Below are 18,137 nucleotides of genomic sequence, written 5' to 3'. Positions count from 1 at the left end.
GCCTTGTGCTAGGTGCTATATCAACATATAGTAAATGACAATTTCTTAAGTTTCTGATATATGATGGTAATTCCTTCTGCCACCGTGACTATTTAGGTTTTTTAGTAACCTCTAATGAGAGACTTTGTCAAAGGTCTTTTGGAAATCCAAATAAATTAAGTCAACTGTTTCTCCTTCATGCACTATTTTATAAGACTGCTCAAAGAACGCCAATGGATTAGTGAAATATGATTTTTCTTTGCAGAAGACATGCTGGTTAGACCGTGTCATGCCATGATCTTCAAGGTGTCTTTTAATTCTATTTTTAATTATTGTTGCCACCAACTTACCAGGTATAGAAGCAAGATTTATTGGTCTGTAATTTTCTGGATCATCCCTAGTGCCTTCTTAAAATATAGGTACAACATTTGCTAATCTTCAGTCATCTGTCATAGTAGCTGATGCCCTGTTTTTGCTACTAAGTCAGTCACTTTATTCTTGATTTCCTTCAGAACTCTTGGATGTATCATCTGGATCAGGTGACTTATTGCTTTTTAATTTAACTAGTTCCAGAACCTCTTCTTCTGACACCTCAATCTCTGTTACTGCCTCGTTGTTGTTGTTGTCTTCATTAAACAATTTTGAGGAGATGCCTACCCCAACCTACTATTTTTTTGACAATTGCAAGGAAATAATTTATTTTTCCAGCCTTATCCTTCTATTCCTCAATTGCTCCCTTTATCTATCCCATGGTGGTCCAGCATCCAGTTGTTTCCCAGGATTTCTACTTCTGATATACTTTCTTGTTTTTATATCTTTAGTTATTTGCTCTTGCAATTGCATCTTAAGCCTCCGAATTTCCTATACACACATCACACGCATTCAACTAAATCCTGTGTGTTACTTTGGGCTAAGTCAAGAATAACCTCTCCTGTTGTGTTCTCTAAATCTATCAATTCCATGAAACAGTTGTTCAAGGTTTTGAAAAATTGCTTCTCTAAACCTTGTCTCGCTGTGACATTTAACTATTACTATTATATTTGACTATATATGGGTAAAGTCCCCATTATAGTTTTATTAGACTTTGCCTCTTTGATCTCTCTCAACATTATGCCCTCAGTATCTTTTTTTTCCTCCTCTGGAAGCTGTTAATATAACCTTACTAGGATATTTGTATTCTTATAACTTGGGATTTTTATCACCAGTTAGAATATTTATCTTATTAGAGTATATGCAATCTTTTAGGTTCAGCACTACTGCTCCTTTACCTTCTTGACCTAATCTGTCCTTCCTGTATAGTTTGTAGCCAAATATTGCAGTATCCCATTGACATTTGCCATTTCACCATGTTTCAGTGATGCCTGTTACGTCAAGGTCTTTTTCGTTGCCTGACATTCTAGTTCATCTGTTTTTGCCTTTAAGCATCTCATTTGTATGTAAACATCTATAGTTTTTATTTTTGACCAAGTGCCTATTTTTAAACTTTTTTAGTATGAAACCTTGTTAAATTAACAGAAATTACCTTTGATCTTAACCTGTCCCTGCCCAATTCAGCTGTAATTTCTAGCCTATCCTTTACTGCTAGATACAAGGGATACCTTTGTGCTATTGACATCCTTTACCTGATTTGAGTGCTCCTCAGCACCGATTGGCTTTCTGTTAAGCTCCCTAAGTTCCTATTTTCCTCCATTCTATACCTCCCTACTTCATTAATAACAATATGTACCATAACCACCAACTCCTACCTAGCACTATCTGGAAGTCTGTTTAGATGTCTCATGAGATACAACATCTTTGCACCCAATAAAGAAGTTAATGAGTGTTTCTTCTGGTCACTGCATACCCAGCTATCTATATTTATAATAATCAAATCCTCTACAATATGTGTTCATCTTCCAATTACAAATCCATCCCCTGGAGCAACTGCCTCTCTATATGAGGGAAAATTCAGCTGCATCAGAGTTTGAACATGGGTCCCATCTAAATGAGGGAGTCCTTCCATTCCATCTAAGTCTCTCCCAATCATGAGACTGGCTTCTTCAGCTGCTCAGGGAAATTGGTTCAGAAGTGGGCAAGCTCTATGATGTTCCTTATATGCAGACCCTGCATCCCTCTGCTCCTCCACTTCTGCAACTCTGGACTGCAGATATGCTGTACTTTGGCTATGAGAGTCATGAGCTGCTTACATTAGGTGGGCACAAGCCAAGTAGTTATTTGGCACTCATTCTTTGCAGTAAACTGTGTAGTACCCACCCTGAATATTCTGCTGCTAGTCTACTACTCTCATGGTCAAACTGGGTGTTAACAGCAAGGGTACTAGCTTGAGCTAGGTGTAATTTTTCTTCTAGAGAATAAGGTTTTTTGTTTGGTTGTTTTTTAGTGATTTATCTAATTATTTGATAAAGGACTTTTAAAATATTTTAGCCTGCTAATCAATTAAGCTTCTTGCTAAACCACCCTACCCAACTTCCACTCAGTTCAAACTCCCCTGTTCTCACTTTGACATTTGACTCTCTGTTCTGGGTCTTTCCTCACTTGAATTTCCTGAGGGACAAGGTGATAGCCACAGCTTTTTGGCACACTTAAACTTAGCTGGGGAAAAACACTAGAAAATACGTTGTAGGGAACAATCCAGCAGTGGAGTAGCCTAATGATCTTGTGTATCTCTTGTAGCATTAATTTCTAAGAATCAGTGAAAATATTTTTTGTTGAAAACTTCACAGTAAAGAGTTTTGAGAGGGTCTGTTTTAAATTTAAATCTCACTCACAAGGCTCTCTGAGTAACAGTGCTAGACAGTGAAAGCAGATCATTTTCCTTGCTTTCATTTGTTAGCCAGCTGTAGTTAATAGTTTCCATATTTATAGCTGAAACATTTATCTCAAGTTAGAAGAAATACCTATTTCATACTTAAAGGTTATCCAACTGTAGCTTTGGGAAAATGTAAACGACACCTATAATAAAACACTTGCTTGAATGCTGGCTATTGGCAACAGTGGAATGTCTTTAATAGAAGAGTCTGTGTTTTAAGATAGTGAGCTAGTTATAGTTGAGAATTTTTGTTGCATATTTATTTTTGTAATTTGACTAAATAAGGAAAGAAAGGGAGAGTGGGATTAAAAACATAACTGCTTTAGCAGTGTGCTTATAATTACACTGAAAAAGATGTTTTACCTACTTACGTAAAAACCGACCTATCACCTCATTTTATTACAAAACAAAGGCAACTGTAATCTTGCACACATTCAATAGCTGATTTTATAATCTAGATAGTGATGGGCACTAGCATATGAGAGGGCTGTGCTCTTGCAGCTTATCCTGTAAACATGACCACACATATTGTTTCCTACCACCAACAGTCCTACTGAAGACAGTAGTACTGATGGTGGTGGTAGACACAATGTGTGGTACCATTTGCAATATCTGGCCTTTAGAGTAAACTGTTAATTCGGTTGAAGTAAAACATAACTTTAAAAAAAGGCAGATTTAAGTAGGCCTGGGTTCTTAAAGGAACATTTATTTCTCCAGAAAATTTTAACTCTAGAAACTCCCAAATCTGTTACAGGTCGGTCTTCACTCTTTCCTTTTGAAGATGGCTTCCTAGACGACAGTCACGGTGATCAGTCTTTATCATCGGGTCTCAGCTCTCCAACTCGCTGTCAGAATGGTGAAAGAGTGGAACGCTATTCTAGAAAGGTGTTTGTTGGAGGTCTGCCTCCTGACATTGATGAAGGTACTGTGAATCCGTGATGTGTACAATTGGTGGGGGTGGGAGTTGGTTTTCTTTTATAAAAATCCTGACTTTTCCTGGCTATGTGGCTGGCAGTGTGTTGTGATATTACAAAGGCAACTTGAGTTTGGGAATCTGCTTGGAATTTTTGCAGATTGCTATAGGTTGGAAGAGGCTGGCAGTCTCTGTGGAGGAGTAATGGATTGATATGCCCTAGTAAGCACGTAACCTCCACAGGAATGGTGTGTGTCTATGTATATAAAGTGTCTACATACATAAAGTGAAGAAATTGATGGAAATACAGGGTTAAATGACTGGTGAAAGCCCTCAAAAGTCCTGGACTATTTCATCTCTTAATCATGGTGGGAAAGAAAAAAAAGAGAGAAAAATGGCAGCCTATACTTGTTAAATATGTCCATCATTGTAATAAAAATAGGTTTTAGTTAATAAAATGAGACTCCACTTACTTGGGTATTTCTAACAGATGTTTACAGTGAATCAGTTTATAAATGTGACCTATTTAGTGTGGTTGCAAAAAGATATTTAGGTTATTGTCAACAATCATATTTTTTTGCATTGTGTATCTGTTTTATTAATAAAACACCTATTTTCACCACAGTCCATTGTGGATGTTCTTCAATTCCTGCCTACCACACCAAGAATCCACTATTAACTAAGCATGTACTGGAATTTAAGGATGCATCACAAGGGAAAGAGAGGCTTTTTTTGAAGCTGACTTTGTAGTAAGCTTTTTGCCAAACCATTTAATACCTTATGAAAGAAATAATATTAAACATCAAACATTGTGAAAACACTGCCCTATATTCCCATGGGACTTATTTTGACCAAGAGGTTTGAGTCTTGAGTTTCTGTTTAAGCAACTCCAACAGGAACAGAAGCCAGATCTCCAACCTTTGCTGTGAGTTACAGTTCATAAAGCTCTATTGGAATGCATAGTACAGGGAATTTTTTAAAATAATGAAATCTTGGTTTAGACTTGGGCTTTTCCTTTCTTCCAGATCCATTTGTTTAAGACTAATATTCTTTCTATAAAAAGAGTTGCAAAAACATTTCAGAAAAGTTACAGTTCCATGCAAAACAAACAGCCTGTAAATGTGGAATAACTTTTTTTCTTTCTTTGGTTGGTTTGATTTTTTGGGGTATGTATGTCTGTATTTAAAACAGTGATTAAATAATGTTTGTTTGGTAAGCTAATTACTTTTAACCACAAATATCTAGAGATAGGCCTCAACCAGAATTCAGAGTTCAGATCAGTGTTTGCAATACACACCCTTTCTAATAGATCAAATGCAGTTTCTGATTCTGAGTATCCCATACTTTGAGAAATCTCAGATCCAGATTTTGAATCCCCAAAGTCTGAGAGTTAAGATGGTTCAGATTCATCTTGTTTTGGTTGTTTTAAAAAAATAATGTGGCAAATCTGTATTAAGGCTTCTGGTTTTCATCATTACTACTACTAATACAGAAAATTCTGTCTTGTAACAGTGCTGCACATCTGCTTTTAGTCTGTGAAGCTGCATAGTGAAAGGCAAAACTAGTGGTATTTAAGCAACAAAGTATTGTAGAGGTAAAAAAGCATATTTATTTCAAGAAGGTTCACATATTCATCATTTCACTTTTTCCTGTTTTTTCAGTAGCTTCAGAAAATTCAGTCTCTAACATTTTCTTAAGCAAGAATGTTTGTTTTGCCACTTTTAATCTTCAGATTTTCTTTAAGATTCCTTATTTGTTTTTGTAGATGAAATCACTGCCAGCTTTCGTAGGTTTGGACCTCTTGTGGTGGACTGGCCTCACAAAGCTGAAAGCAAGTCATATTTTCCACCTAAAGGTAATTAGCTTAAAATAAGTCTACACAGGCTGTTCTGGAACAAGCAAATGCCTGCTGCTGCTTTAAAAACATTAAATCCATTAAAACCACCAGCTTTGACTCTTTAAGATGGTTGCAGTCTCTTTCAATTAAAATTCTTCTGCAGATACCTTGTGTAAATTGCAGTCCATGTAACAAAAAGGTTTTTTTCAACAGTGAATCTATGGAGTCCCATTTGATTGTACTCTGCTAGTGGAGGTTGCTCAGTTTAGTGAATCAGGAATTTGTATTTAAGCTAGTTTTATTCTGGGAGGAGGGTTGCAAAATTTCCCCTGTTAATTGAGCTCTGCCAGTTAGTAGCAACAATAAGAATGTTAATGTAAACAAGGCTTCCATGGCATTGAAACTTTTGAAACAATGTCATTTAGACCAGTTTGGGGTTGGGGAGGAGGTGGTTTGGGAGAGTTTCTTGGCTTTATACATTCCTTCTTTTTTTGAATACCCACAGCTCCTGCATTTTTGTAACTATTATATAGCATACCATCTGTAGCCACAAGGGTGGGTTAGCACTCATATTCAGAGATCCTTCCATTCTCCCCTGGCCATAAATATTCACAATTGTTCTTAAGGCTGGTTTGGCAGCACATTGTACTGTGTTTGGTCACTGAGCTATCACTCCTACTATACTTTTTACATGCACTTTTATGTGCAAACCGCTACTCTTACCAGAAGTTTTTTAAACTGCTTGAGGCATGGTAACTTCTTTGTGACAAGTAAGTCTCCTGCAAATACCATTTAGGACATTTCTGTCTCAAAAGAAAACTGCTGTCAGTGGTTATTTTAGAACAGGGGTTCTCAAACTGGGGGTCGGGGCCCCTCAGGGGGTCATGAGATTATTACATGGGGGGGTTGCGAGCTGTCAGCCTCCACCCCAAACACCGCTTTGCCTCCAGCATTTATAATGGTGTTAAATATATAAAAACGTGTTTTTAATTTATAAGGGGGGTCGCACTCAGAGACTTGCTATGTGAAACGGGTCGCCAGTACAAAAGTTTGAGAACCACTGTTTTAGAACATCTGCTCATGTATAAATAAGATGAAGTGAACATATGCTTTTGAGTGTAGTTCCTAAAAGTTGCAACTAACTAATGTAGTGCCTTACACAGGTTTAGGTTCTTTCTAGTCAGAGAGTTCCTATTCTAGCTTTAGCCAAGAGGTAAAATGAGTTCCTACTGGACCTGATATCTCCTAGACCTCCACAAGTTTGTTTGCTGTGACTTTGTGAATAACTAATTTAATTACAAATTTGTTGCAGATTAACATGAGACTTCATTAGTTAGGATCAGATTTGTTCTGTATTCCGGGAGGCTAAATCAGTCTACTGTCAGACTTGTAAAAATGTTTTTGAGTAAGATCTATTTTAGCGGAAGACAAGGGAATCCAGCCTCTCTTCTATTTCTGTCATGATTCTATTATGGGAAACAGCTTTCAAAGCCCCTGCCAGTTGCTCTAGAATGTCTGTCTGAAAGTGCTAAACAGTCAGTCCCAACTGTTCCTGATTATTTATAACTGGCTTCTTAGTTATCAATCAGGGCTTCAGCATCGTCCTTCCAGCATGCCTGTCTTTAGGATTCACTTGTAATTGTACTAAGCCTGTTGATCAAGTATATTTGACTTACAATATACTTGTTGACACCCTCAAAGAATTCTCATAGATTAGTGATGCATGACTTCCCTTTACAAAAGCCATATTGACTCATATTGTGTTTCTGTGTCTGATAATTGTGTTCTTTACTATAGTTTCAACTAATTTGCCTGGTACTGAAGTTAGCCTTACTGGCCTGTAATTGCCAGGATTGCCTCTGGAGACTTTTTAAAAAAATCTGCATTGCATTAACTACCCTCTAGTCATCAAGTACAGAGGCTGATTTAAGCGATAGATTACATACCACAGTTGTTAGTTCTGAAATTTCATATCTGAGTGCCTTCAGAGCTCTTGGGTGAATACCATCTGATCCTGCTGACTTGTTACTGTTTAATTTATCAATTTGTTTCAAAACCTCCTCTATTGACACCTCAATCTGGGACAATTCCTCAGATTCGTCATCTAAAAAGAATGGCTCGCATGTGAGGATCTCCCCCATATCCTCTGTAGTGGAGACCAATGCAAAGAATTTTCTTAACTTCTCCACAATGTCACATATGATGGATGGCCTTCTGTGTGGCACCCTCAATTACTGCAGTATCAGAAAAAGTTCATGAATTTTTCTGGTTGATCCATCTGCTAGTCATGAGGCTATGTAAATACCTGGATAGAACCTGGCCCTAGAGTGTAGAGTACTGTCAACGTAGCCTACTGACACTTATGTGATGGCAGAGTATTTGTAACAAAAAAACTGCGGGAAATTCTGGCCTTGTTCATCAGACATGACACTGAAAGGACTGAACCATGTATTTTGTCTAACACTACAAAATACTGTAATTGTCTGCATATATTTTAAAGGGTTTTCTAAATTGGTTTCACTGCATAAATGAGTAAGTATGCATCTGCCTTCTATTTTTAAAATGGCTTGGCTATCAATCACAAGTTCACATTTATGGATGTTTAAAAAAAAAAAAACCACCTGAGTAAAAAACAACAATCTATATAGTATGCATTTTGTCCTTGGTAAATACAGAATCTGGATTGCTGGGAGACGAGGGTAGTGGTGATACACAGCTGTTTTGTCACTAAATGTGTAGATTATGCACTTGAACAAGAGAAGCTGTTAGCAGCAGCTGACAATGTGTGTAAGAGGCTATTTCTAGTCCCTTGCACATTTAAATTACTGCTTTTGCATGGCATTTTTCTGCTTTGTGTTGAAATGCTCAATACTGTTTTTTTTATCAGTGCCTCCCATGAGGTGAATCAAATGCCTTGCTTCTGAATAAGGCCAAATTATTACTGCTGCCTGAAGATTCTTTAGGTGATTTGCATACTTCATAACCTATCCTAAACAAATGCTAAAAGAGACTGGCAAAATTATAAATGCCATGTGGTAGTCTTGGGAAAGCAGATGCTCAAATTGTAACACGTTTACTTGTATTTTATTGCAGAGTTTTGAGAATTTAAATGTGATTTGTGGTTGAGTTTTCTTTTAAATACTTATGAGATTTCAAGAAATAATGAGAAGTTCTAAAGAAAAATACTGGAAGCAGCAATACATAACTATGACTCAGCCACTTTAGACCTGGTAATCTATTTTATTCAGGCAAAAGCTGGACATTTAATTTAAATATGATGTTTTTTTGAATACTGGCCAGTAAATCTAGAGTCTAACGTTTTTAACTTGAGCAATACACCAAATGCAGTAATTAACTTGTTTCTTATACATTATTTTGTGTTAAGCAGATATGTTTTTAAAATAGTTTTACTTTTCCTTGTATGTAATACTGGCTTGCAAACTTGAAAAGAATATCTCCCCTCTTACTTGTTTCTCTGTGATAAGTATTTATTTTTCCGAAGACTAAAGTGACTGTGAAATTCACATGGTTAGTGGGAGCTGCTATGACACCTTCGAAAAAGGTGCCTGAGTGCTGCTCCCTTCACTGGATCATGGCTAGCAAGAATAGGGGAGGGAGGGAAGGCAGCCTCTGGTTTCATCCATTCCCCATTTCGAAGGGGAGGAGATGGGGAAAGAACAAATGGGCTCCAGGGACTGAAAAAGACGTAGGATGTGGGGTGGGTGGAGCTAATGTGATAATTGGGAGGCTTTTGAGGTCAGAGTGGAATTAAACACACAGGCAAAAATGAGATTAAGTGAATGGAGGGGAAGGGAAGAATGAGTGAGGTTGCCCCAAATTCCTCCCCTCCCTGGCTCCCTTCCAATACTTTTGTCCTGATCTCCTCTCCCACCAGTCACCTTCCAGTGCTTCTGAGGGATTTGGGTGAAATATACCATCTGCATTCCTCCATTCCGTTCACGCTACTTAATGGGGGACACTGAGGGGAAAAGAGTAACCTCTTTTCACCAGCAAGAAAATACCACACATGGAACTGCACCAAGCACTATTGTGAAGTCATTATCTTACTTTACTAGGAGTGAATGGACCAAGTTTAAGACTGGAGTAATATAAGTATAAACCCATTTGTTAAAATCCAAGAGGAGCCATTGGTCTATATTTTCTGAATATTTAGTACAATGTATTCTGTTTAACAGGAGTCCACTCAGCAATGCACTTTAGTATGCAGAAACACTAAAGAATTCCAAAATGAGATTCTAAGATTAATTAATGTCTTGTAATTAACCATAAAAGGATGCTGCCATCACTTTAAATTTATGCTTTTCCATTTTTATTGAAACTGTTTATAAAACATTTGAAGATCAAAACCTCTTTTTGGACATTTTGGCCAGTTTCCTTTGGGGAACACCGTATTTTGTGGTGGTTCTTCTGGTGCACAGGCAAAAATGAGTCTGTGTGCACAACTTGTATGACAGCATCCAAGCATAGCTTACAGAGCATCAGGCAGAAATTTTGTGATATAGAGTTAATCTTCCTATAAAAAATTTTTTTCTGGATTTTGTAGACATGAGGTGGTCTCCTACCTAATATAACAATCTCTTGTACTAGAACTACATTTTTTGGCTTAGTCTACTATTTAATATTAATTAATACTATTTAATACTAATACCATTAAGTCCTTGAGCAGCACAAATATCTTTATTTAAAAAATAAGCTTAGTGATCATAATGCCATATTGACTTGAGTGAAAATTGAAGTTATCCATCCACAGATGCAATACAGATATCAGCAATGCAAGTTCTTTGAGTATTTTTCCATGTGGTCCCATTGTAGAAACATGTATCTTTTGCACATGAGCCCAGAATCTTTTAGCCAGCAGTGTCCACTGGGGCTGTGCAGTACACCCTGTATACTCTTTCAACCCCTACAGCAAGGTTATAAAAGATGGATCAGCCCCAACTGGCACTCAGTTCATTCACACTGCCTGTGGTAGCAAGTTGGAACATAAGGGGTCTTTCTGCTTCATTGTAGCTTTGACAGTTTAGGATTGTTATTAGTGCAATTTTTAATAGTGTTTTTTTTATTGTTTTTAGGCAACCGGTTTAAATAAAACCTAACATTTCTGTCTTTAGTCTTGCCTCTGTACTGAGAGTAAATCTGGTGGTGGAAAACAGGTCTTTGGACTTTAAAATCTACCTTACCTGAGACAGCTTTGCTGCTAATGATGCACATTCAAAATGTTTGCTTTGTTTAGAGGAGTCTCACATCTTTATCAAATATGTAATGCTTTTTTGAAGCATACACGGAGGTCTCATTGATGCTCATTTAAAATGTTTTTTAATGGAAAAATGCATGTGGAGTACAGCTGATTCTGAGGGGTCCCCTCAAGAGTAGTCTCTTCTCGTTTTGAACCCAGTTTCAACAAGTGCCCAAACTACGAGAGAGACAACTCTGGGAGAAGAGATCTGCTGGCTCTATGAGAGCTCATGCTGCTAGCATGCTTCAGAGAGGTCTTAAATCCCCTGGTTCTCATCTTTGTGGCATGATATGCCTTCCTCTTATACAGTGCAGACCTAGCCCTCTTAGCTTCCATGGAACCCTCAGCCTCTTCCATCAACTCCTTATTTGGCTGCATTGAGGTCCAGAGTAAAATTGCTGCCACCTCCTACGGATCCTGCTGGAGAATCCTAATCATTTCATCAAGAGCTCCTGCAAACTGGTGAGTTAGAACCTCATATTGATGGGAAAGAGCTAATAGAGCAGTGGTTCTCAACATATTTACCATTGTGGGCCGTATATGCAGCTCTCTGTTATGTGGGCCACATCCACACAATACATATACAACTTGTATGGCCCTGAGGATGTGACATGGGCTGCAGTTTTGCGCTGATTGAGCCGCAGGTAGAGAACCACTGTAATGTAGGAATACAAGGATTAGCCTATTCTCTAGTCCAGGGGTAGGCAACCTTTCAGAAGTGGTGTGCCGAGTCTTCATTTATTCACTTTAATTTAAGGTTTCGCGTGCCGGTAATACATTTTAACGTTTTTTTAGAAGGTGTCTCTCTCTAAGTCTATATTATATAACTAAACTATTGTTGTATGTAAAGTAAACAAGGTTTTCAAAATGTTTAAGAAGCTTCATTTAAAATTAAATTAAAATGCTGATCTTACGCTGCCAGCCTGCTCAGCCCGCTGAGTGTGGGGGTGGGTTCAGGGCAGAGGGCTGGGTGTTGGGGGAGGGGGGACTCGAGGTCAGGGCAGAGGGTTTGGGGGGGTGGAGGTGCAGGGCACAAGGCTGGGTGTGGGGGGGGTTCAGGGCAGAGGGCTGGGTGTGTGTGGAGGTGTAGGGCAGAAGGCTGGGGGGTGGGGGGGTTCAGGGCAGAGGGTTGGGTGTGGGGGGGACTCGAGGTGAGGGCTGGGGTGTGTGGAGGTGCAGGGCACAAGGCTGGGTGTTGGGGGGGTTCAGGGCAGAGGGCTGGGTGTTGGGGGGGAGTCGAGGTTAGGGCAGAGGGCTGGGGCTGTGTGTGGAGGTGCAGGGCACAAGGCTGGGGTGCTCGGCTCGTGGGGGTGCTCCCAGCCCCCTGCCCTGAGTGGCTCATGGCAGGGGGCTGGGAGGGATATGCCCTGTTCCATCCCCTTCCCCAAGGCCCATCCCTACCTCTCTCTGCCTGCTCTACGGAGCAGGGAGCACGCTGCGCTCGGCTCGGCTCCTGCTCCCCCTCCCGCTCCCGCTCCCCCTCGCAAGGGCAATCGCCGGCAGGGAGAGGGAGGGGGAGGAGGAGGGGCCGGAATGCACCACGCTGTGGGAAGAAGCGGGAGAGGGGGGAAGCTTGGCTGCCGCAGGACCAAGCTTCTGCCTCGTGCCTCCGCAGGGGAGAGCGGTGGGGGGGGGGGCTGAGGGGGGCTGGGGGCCAGGACCCCCCCCCCCACCGCTCTCCCCTGCGGGGGCAGGAGGCAGAAGCTTGGTCCTGCGGCAGCCAAGCTTCCCCCCTCCCCCGCTTCTCCCCACAGCGTGGTGCTTTCCTGCCCCTCCGCCGCCTCCTCTCACCGGGCAGGCAGCATGCCACTCAAAATTGGCTCGTGTGCCGTGTTTGGCACGCATGCCGTAGGGTGCCGACTCCTGCTCTAGCCATATCTTTGGGCTTGTCTTCACTACCAGGGTAAGTGGACTTAAGTTGCACTACTCCAGCTACGTGAATAATATAGCTGGAGTCGACGTAGCTTAGGTCGACTTACCCTGGTGTCTTCACTGCACTGCGTCAATGGGAGATGCCCTCCGATCGATTTACCTTAATCTTCTCGGGGAGCTGGAGTACTGGGATTGACCGGAGAGTGCTCTGCCATCAATTTAGCGGGTCTTCACTAGACCTGCTAAATCGACCCTTGCTGCATTGATTGCAGCAGCGTCGATATCCCCGTAGTGAAGATCAGCCCTTTGTCATCATTTGACAAGGTCATGACTCCATCTAATAAGTTCACTATAGACTACTGTAGAATCTCAGAGTTATGAACACCTCGGGAATGGAGGTTGTTCGTAACTCTGAAATGTTCGTAACTCAGAACAAAACATTATGGTTGTTCTTTCAAACGTTTACAACTGAAATTGACTTAATAAAGCTTTGAAACTGTACTATGCAGAAGAAAAATACTGCTTTTACCCATCTTAATTTAAATAAAAGAAGCAGAGAAACAGTCTTCTTACCTTGTTAAATCTTTTTTAAACTTTCCCTTTATTTTTTTAGTAGTTTAACACAGTACTGTACTATATTTGCTTTTTTTTTTTTTCTTCTCTGCTGCTGCCTGATTACATACTTCTGGTTCCAAATGACGTGTGTGGTTGACCGGTCAGTTTGTAATTCTGGTGTTCCTAACTCTGACATTCTACTGTATTTCAGGTCCTGCCTATTAACAAAAGTGAATACTTTTGAGGCTGCTAACAACATGTGGCAGACCCCAGCTTCTATTTTGGCCACCTCTTAACAGGGCAAATTGCAGATACCAAGTCACCCCTAAGGGATCTGGTACTTTGGGTACACCCAGATACCTGGATCTTTGGTTGTAAGGGCAGTTCGTGAAAAACCTAAGTTTCTGGGTTCCCTAGGTCTACACTCAGGGATAAGGAGACCAAAAAGATGGATCTTCGGGAAAGAAAAGCTTACTCGTCAGTTAGTTTGCGGATTTGTATAGCCAATTATCATGCCTTATTGGCTAAAAATAATTTTCTGAAAGGGGACAAAGTTTTACAGCAGTCTGAAAGACCTCCTCAAGAGACCAGAAACTAATTGAAGGCAGTGACATCAGAAAGTGAGTTGGTGAAGACAGCTCTACAAGCCTCAGTAGATACTTCTGACACTCCAGCCAGGTCAAACTGTGGTCACTAGGGGAAGAAAATTACAGCTGCAGTCATCAGGTATGCCAAAGAAGATTCAGGCCATTATTGAAGACCTGCCTTTTGAGGGCCATGACATTTTTCGTTCTAGAACTGATGAAGTGTTTCACTGTTTGAAAGACTCCAGAGTGATGCTTTGGTCTCTGAGTCTTTACACACTGTGACAGAGAAAGCAAAGTGGCTTCATCATTCTCCAGATAAAGGCCTCTGTCATATCCTTATCAATGATGGGCTCCTGATTTTTTTTTTTTTTCCCCTAGAAAAAGACCTCTTTCAGAAGAAGGCCTTCTTTCTCCAGGGATAGTGCACTCTTCATCAGGCCAGAGTTTGAATGTTTAATATTTTGGTCAAGAGTCCTTGACCAGTTATAGAGGATCTTTATCCCTTCTCTCTTCCCTTTGACACTTGCCTTTCTTTTTCTGTGGATTCACGGGCTGCAATTACTATCAACCAGAGGTCTCTGAAATTGTCTAGAAAGGATACTCAATTCAATTTCAGCCTCTGACAACTCTGCCCCGCCACCCCATGCCTTTTCAGGGATTCTTCTGATGAAATCCTGCTGTGCTTGGAGATACTCTTCCTTGATTGGGTGCAGTAGGGGAGGTGTTTCCAGAGTTTCAAGGCAAAGGGTTCCGTTCTCACTACTTCCTCATACCAAAGAAGAAAGATTGATGGTGTTCAATTTTAGATCTTAAACATCTCAACAAGTTCATCCATAATCCCTTCTTTGATCCTATGAATTGTTTTGTTACTCTGGACTTGCAGGATGCTTACTTCCATGTGTCAATTCATCCAGCTCACAGAGGTATCTGTTTTGTTGTCAACAGACTTCACCATCAATTCAGAGTTCAAGTGTTCAGCCTTTCTACAGCTCCAAGGATGTTTACTAAAAGCCTGCATATGGTAGCAGTTCACCTAAGAAGACAGGGACTCCCTGTGTATCACTCTCTAGGTGATTGGCTGATTCAAGGTCAGTCAGCTCAACAGGGATGTTTTGCACAGTTCTACAGCTGTTATTCGAGCTTCAGGATCAATCAAGACAACTCTGCTCTCACCAGCATTTAGCCTACATAATTCATAGGGGTGGTCCTACGTTCCAGTTGCAAGGGCATACCTTCCTTAGGAGAGATTTTTCTATGATGAATCCCTTCATTTCTTGTCATTGGGCTCACCCAAGAACCACAACAAGTCTGCCTCAGCTGGGTCATGTGGCAGCTTGTACTTATGTAACTCTGTAGGCAAGATTATGAGGCTTCTTCAAGGTTGGCCATTGACAGTTTATCAGCTGAACAGATACAAAGTTGGACTTACCTTTAGAAGTTCTTCAGAAGGTACTATAATCTCTCCTTTGATGGACAGATCCTCTAAAATGTCTCCCAGGATATTATCCACCACCTTCAAAGACCCTAGTGATGGACATGTCCAAAATAGGCTAGAGTGCACATTTAGACTCTTTCCAAATTCAGAGTATATGATCCCAAGCAGAGTCTTGATTGCAGATAAATATACTAAAGTTCAGAGCATTTTGAATAGCCTACCAAGGCATTTCTGCCCCCCTTCAGGGCACCTCTACTCAAATCTAGATGGAGAATTCAACAGCTATGCACTATATAAACAGGCAAGGGGGTGGGTGGGTCAAGGTTATTCCTTTTTAAGTCAGGAAGTGAATCACTGGATCTCTTAGGGGAGAGAGAACAGTAAACTGGAAACAATTGGCTTATTATTATAAGTTACTCTTCCATTCGGTTGAATTGAGGGGCTTGATCTACCCAAAAGCACATATTTCACAGTTTTCCATTGGCCCTTTTAAATTTTGGGGAGGTATTTCCTTTTACTGCAGGTGCTTATTCAGTAACTATACAACTTAAGTATCATGGCAAGTTTTCTATCCATCCAAAAGGTGGCTTCGATCTTCAGAAAAGCCCATCTTTCCAAAGCCTTTTCTTGGAATTTCTTAATTTCTTCTTTAGCACTCTTAATTAAAATATACACTAAAAGAATTGTTTAAGAAGTCTCTTGGATCAACTTTTTGTTAATGCTTAAACTACTTAACAGGATAAAGTTTTCTCATATTTGTTGTAACTTGGTGATTATCTTCTGGAAGCTTTAGTCTTCTTTCTTCTTAAACTCTCCTCAAAAGTAATTTGACCGATAGGTTAGGGGGAAGTTTTGCTTAAGACTGTTAGCTGCTGCCTTAGACAGACTGGAAAATGTATGTTCCTCCCTGCCTGTGGTCACTTCTATAACATAGATGAATAAATATTTTGCTGCCCCTAATATTTAAAACTGCGTATTTTGTAGAGCTGTCTGTAGTCTTTATTCTTCATGCGGTCTTTTGTTGTTGGTCAGTATGTAACTAAAGTAGTCAAATTTTGTTCACTAGCTGTATACTATATGCCGTGGAGTGGATATATATACAAAAAATCCTGGCATAGAAACAGATTGCAGTTTGGAAAGCAGAATAGAAAGCAAAATTAGATGGGTATGTGAATGTAATGATACTGTACATATTACACAATGCTCTATAAGTGAACAAAAATCATAGATGTCTGAGACTGTGACTTTTTTCTTTAAAACAAACACCATGCATATACTTTAATTCTTAATATTTGTTATTCACCTTATTACATAAGTAGAAATAAAAGAACATTGTTTAAATTATGTAAACAAGATGTTCAGTGATGCAGTATACATTGTCATGTCACTGTATTTTTCCCTTCAAACCCTTAAAAGGAAACACTTAATACTTAAAACCACTGACTCAAATCTGTTGTATAACCACTCCAGATACTTACTATTTTCAAAGCAGCATGGCAATGCTGAGGTATTTATGGTATGATATTTGAGGTAGTAGGAAACTGGAAAAGGAATTACTGCTCTTCAGGATAATAAATCCTGAAGATAAAATAGTGTCTCATCACCTCCATGTTGTCTGCAAAGTAAGGTGTCACAAAGATAAATTCAGGACTGGCTTGATCCTTTTTTATCTATTTTAAATTAAAGCAGAGCATGAATAGTATGTGATGATGCTAGACGTGAAACTGTATGCTTGAACTAAATAGTCTCAACTACCACTGATTTAAAATCTGTAGTAGATTTTCATTAATTGTGTCTTTGGAAAAATAATTTAAGTGAATTTCAGAACAAATTTGTATTTAGCAGTACACCCCTTCTTTTCCCCAAGCAAACAAAAAAGTTCATTTCACAATCCATCTGTTGCTTTTCTTTGATTATTACTTCTGATACTGTTTTCTGATAACCAGTAAACATGTTTGGTTTTTAATATGCTTTTGTAATGTAGGAAAATATTTTTCAGATATTTACTACTTAGTGTGTTGGCACATGCTCAGAGTCCCCGGTCTCTACTACCTTTATCATAGTAATGATATAGCAAGGGATGCAGAAAGCCTAGGATTTCACAGGAGGGGGAAACAGCTGACATTAAGGTACACTACTGTTTATTTTTATCTTCAATAAAGGTCAGTCAAGCCTTTCTTAATAGAGGTATCCCAAAAGCAAACTTTGGCATTCCTCTAGTACATGGGTATATGTTGCCAGGATAGAATTGTATAACTCCATTTAAATTAATGGGACTTTAGTGTGTTGAAAGACGAATAGATCACAATTTTTGGTGGATTGGAACTTCCAACCACTACTGAAGAGCAGCAATGACCAACAGACTACAAAAAGTTTGTAATGTAGTTGAGGTCCACAATTATATAAGAGTGGGGAAGTAGGGTATTAGGAAGTGTTTGGGCATTCCTAAGGACTGCAGTGGACAAGTTAGAGATATTTATTGCTAGGAAATAACCAGTCCATGGATCTTTTCTCAACACGCCTTCCTGACCAATAAAAGCAGTTAGTGCTCTAGACAGCTGATTGTCATAATTTATCTTTGGATTAGGCCCTACAGCTTATTTTAAGACTGAACAGACTGCTGAAATCAGATCAGCTTGACTGGTCATCCAGTCTTTCTTCAGAAACCTGTGCCCCTTTTCCATAACAGCTGCAAACGCCATTCTCCTGAAATGCTTCTTTCTACCTTTTTAAATACGAGCCTACCTTTTTAAATACGAGCCTACATGTCAATCTGTGAATTTGCTGGCCCTGGAGTAAAACTGGTTCTCTCAATCATGGTATTGTGTGGTCCAAGATACAAAGAGCCACCAGTTGTAACTGTAACTGGTGCATAACCATGCAACATTTCTTA

General features: G+C 39.7%; 1 protein-coding gene across 5 annotated transcripts in view; it reads left to right on the top strand.

The window, feature by feature from the left end:
• Nucleotides 1-18,137, top strand: part of CPEB3 (cytoplasmic polyadenylation element binding protein 3) — a 166,804-nt gene that overhangs the window by 110,009 nt on the left and 38,658 nt on the right. For 4 of the 5 annotated variants that reach the window (XM_065407238.1, XM_065407242.1, XM_065407241.1 and 1 more), the window contains 2 exons: nt 3,543-3,710; nt 5,467-5,556. In XM_065407238.1, the coding sequence (XP_065263310.1) occupies nt 3,543-3,710; nt 5,467-5,556 (258 nt within the window). The remainder of the gene's footprint in view (nt 1-3,542; nt 3,711-5,466; nt 5,557-18,137) is intronic. The other variant, XM_065407240.1, reaches the window with a different exon arrangement.

This window comes from Emys orbicularis, chromosome 7 (genome assembly GCF_028017835.1).
Source record: "Emys orbicularis isolate rEmyOrb1 chromosome 7, rEmyOrb1.hap1, whole genome shotgun sequence".
NCBI lineage: Eukaryota > Metazoa > Chordata > Testudines > Emydidae > Emys > Emys orbicularis.
Note: the sequence above shows the minus strand (reverse complement) of the source record. Positions and strands in the feature narration are given on the sequence as shown.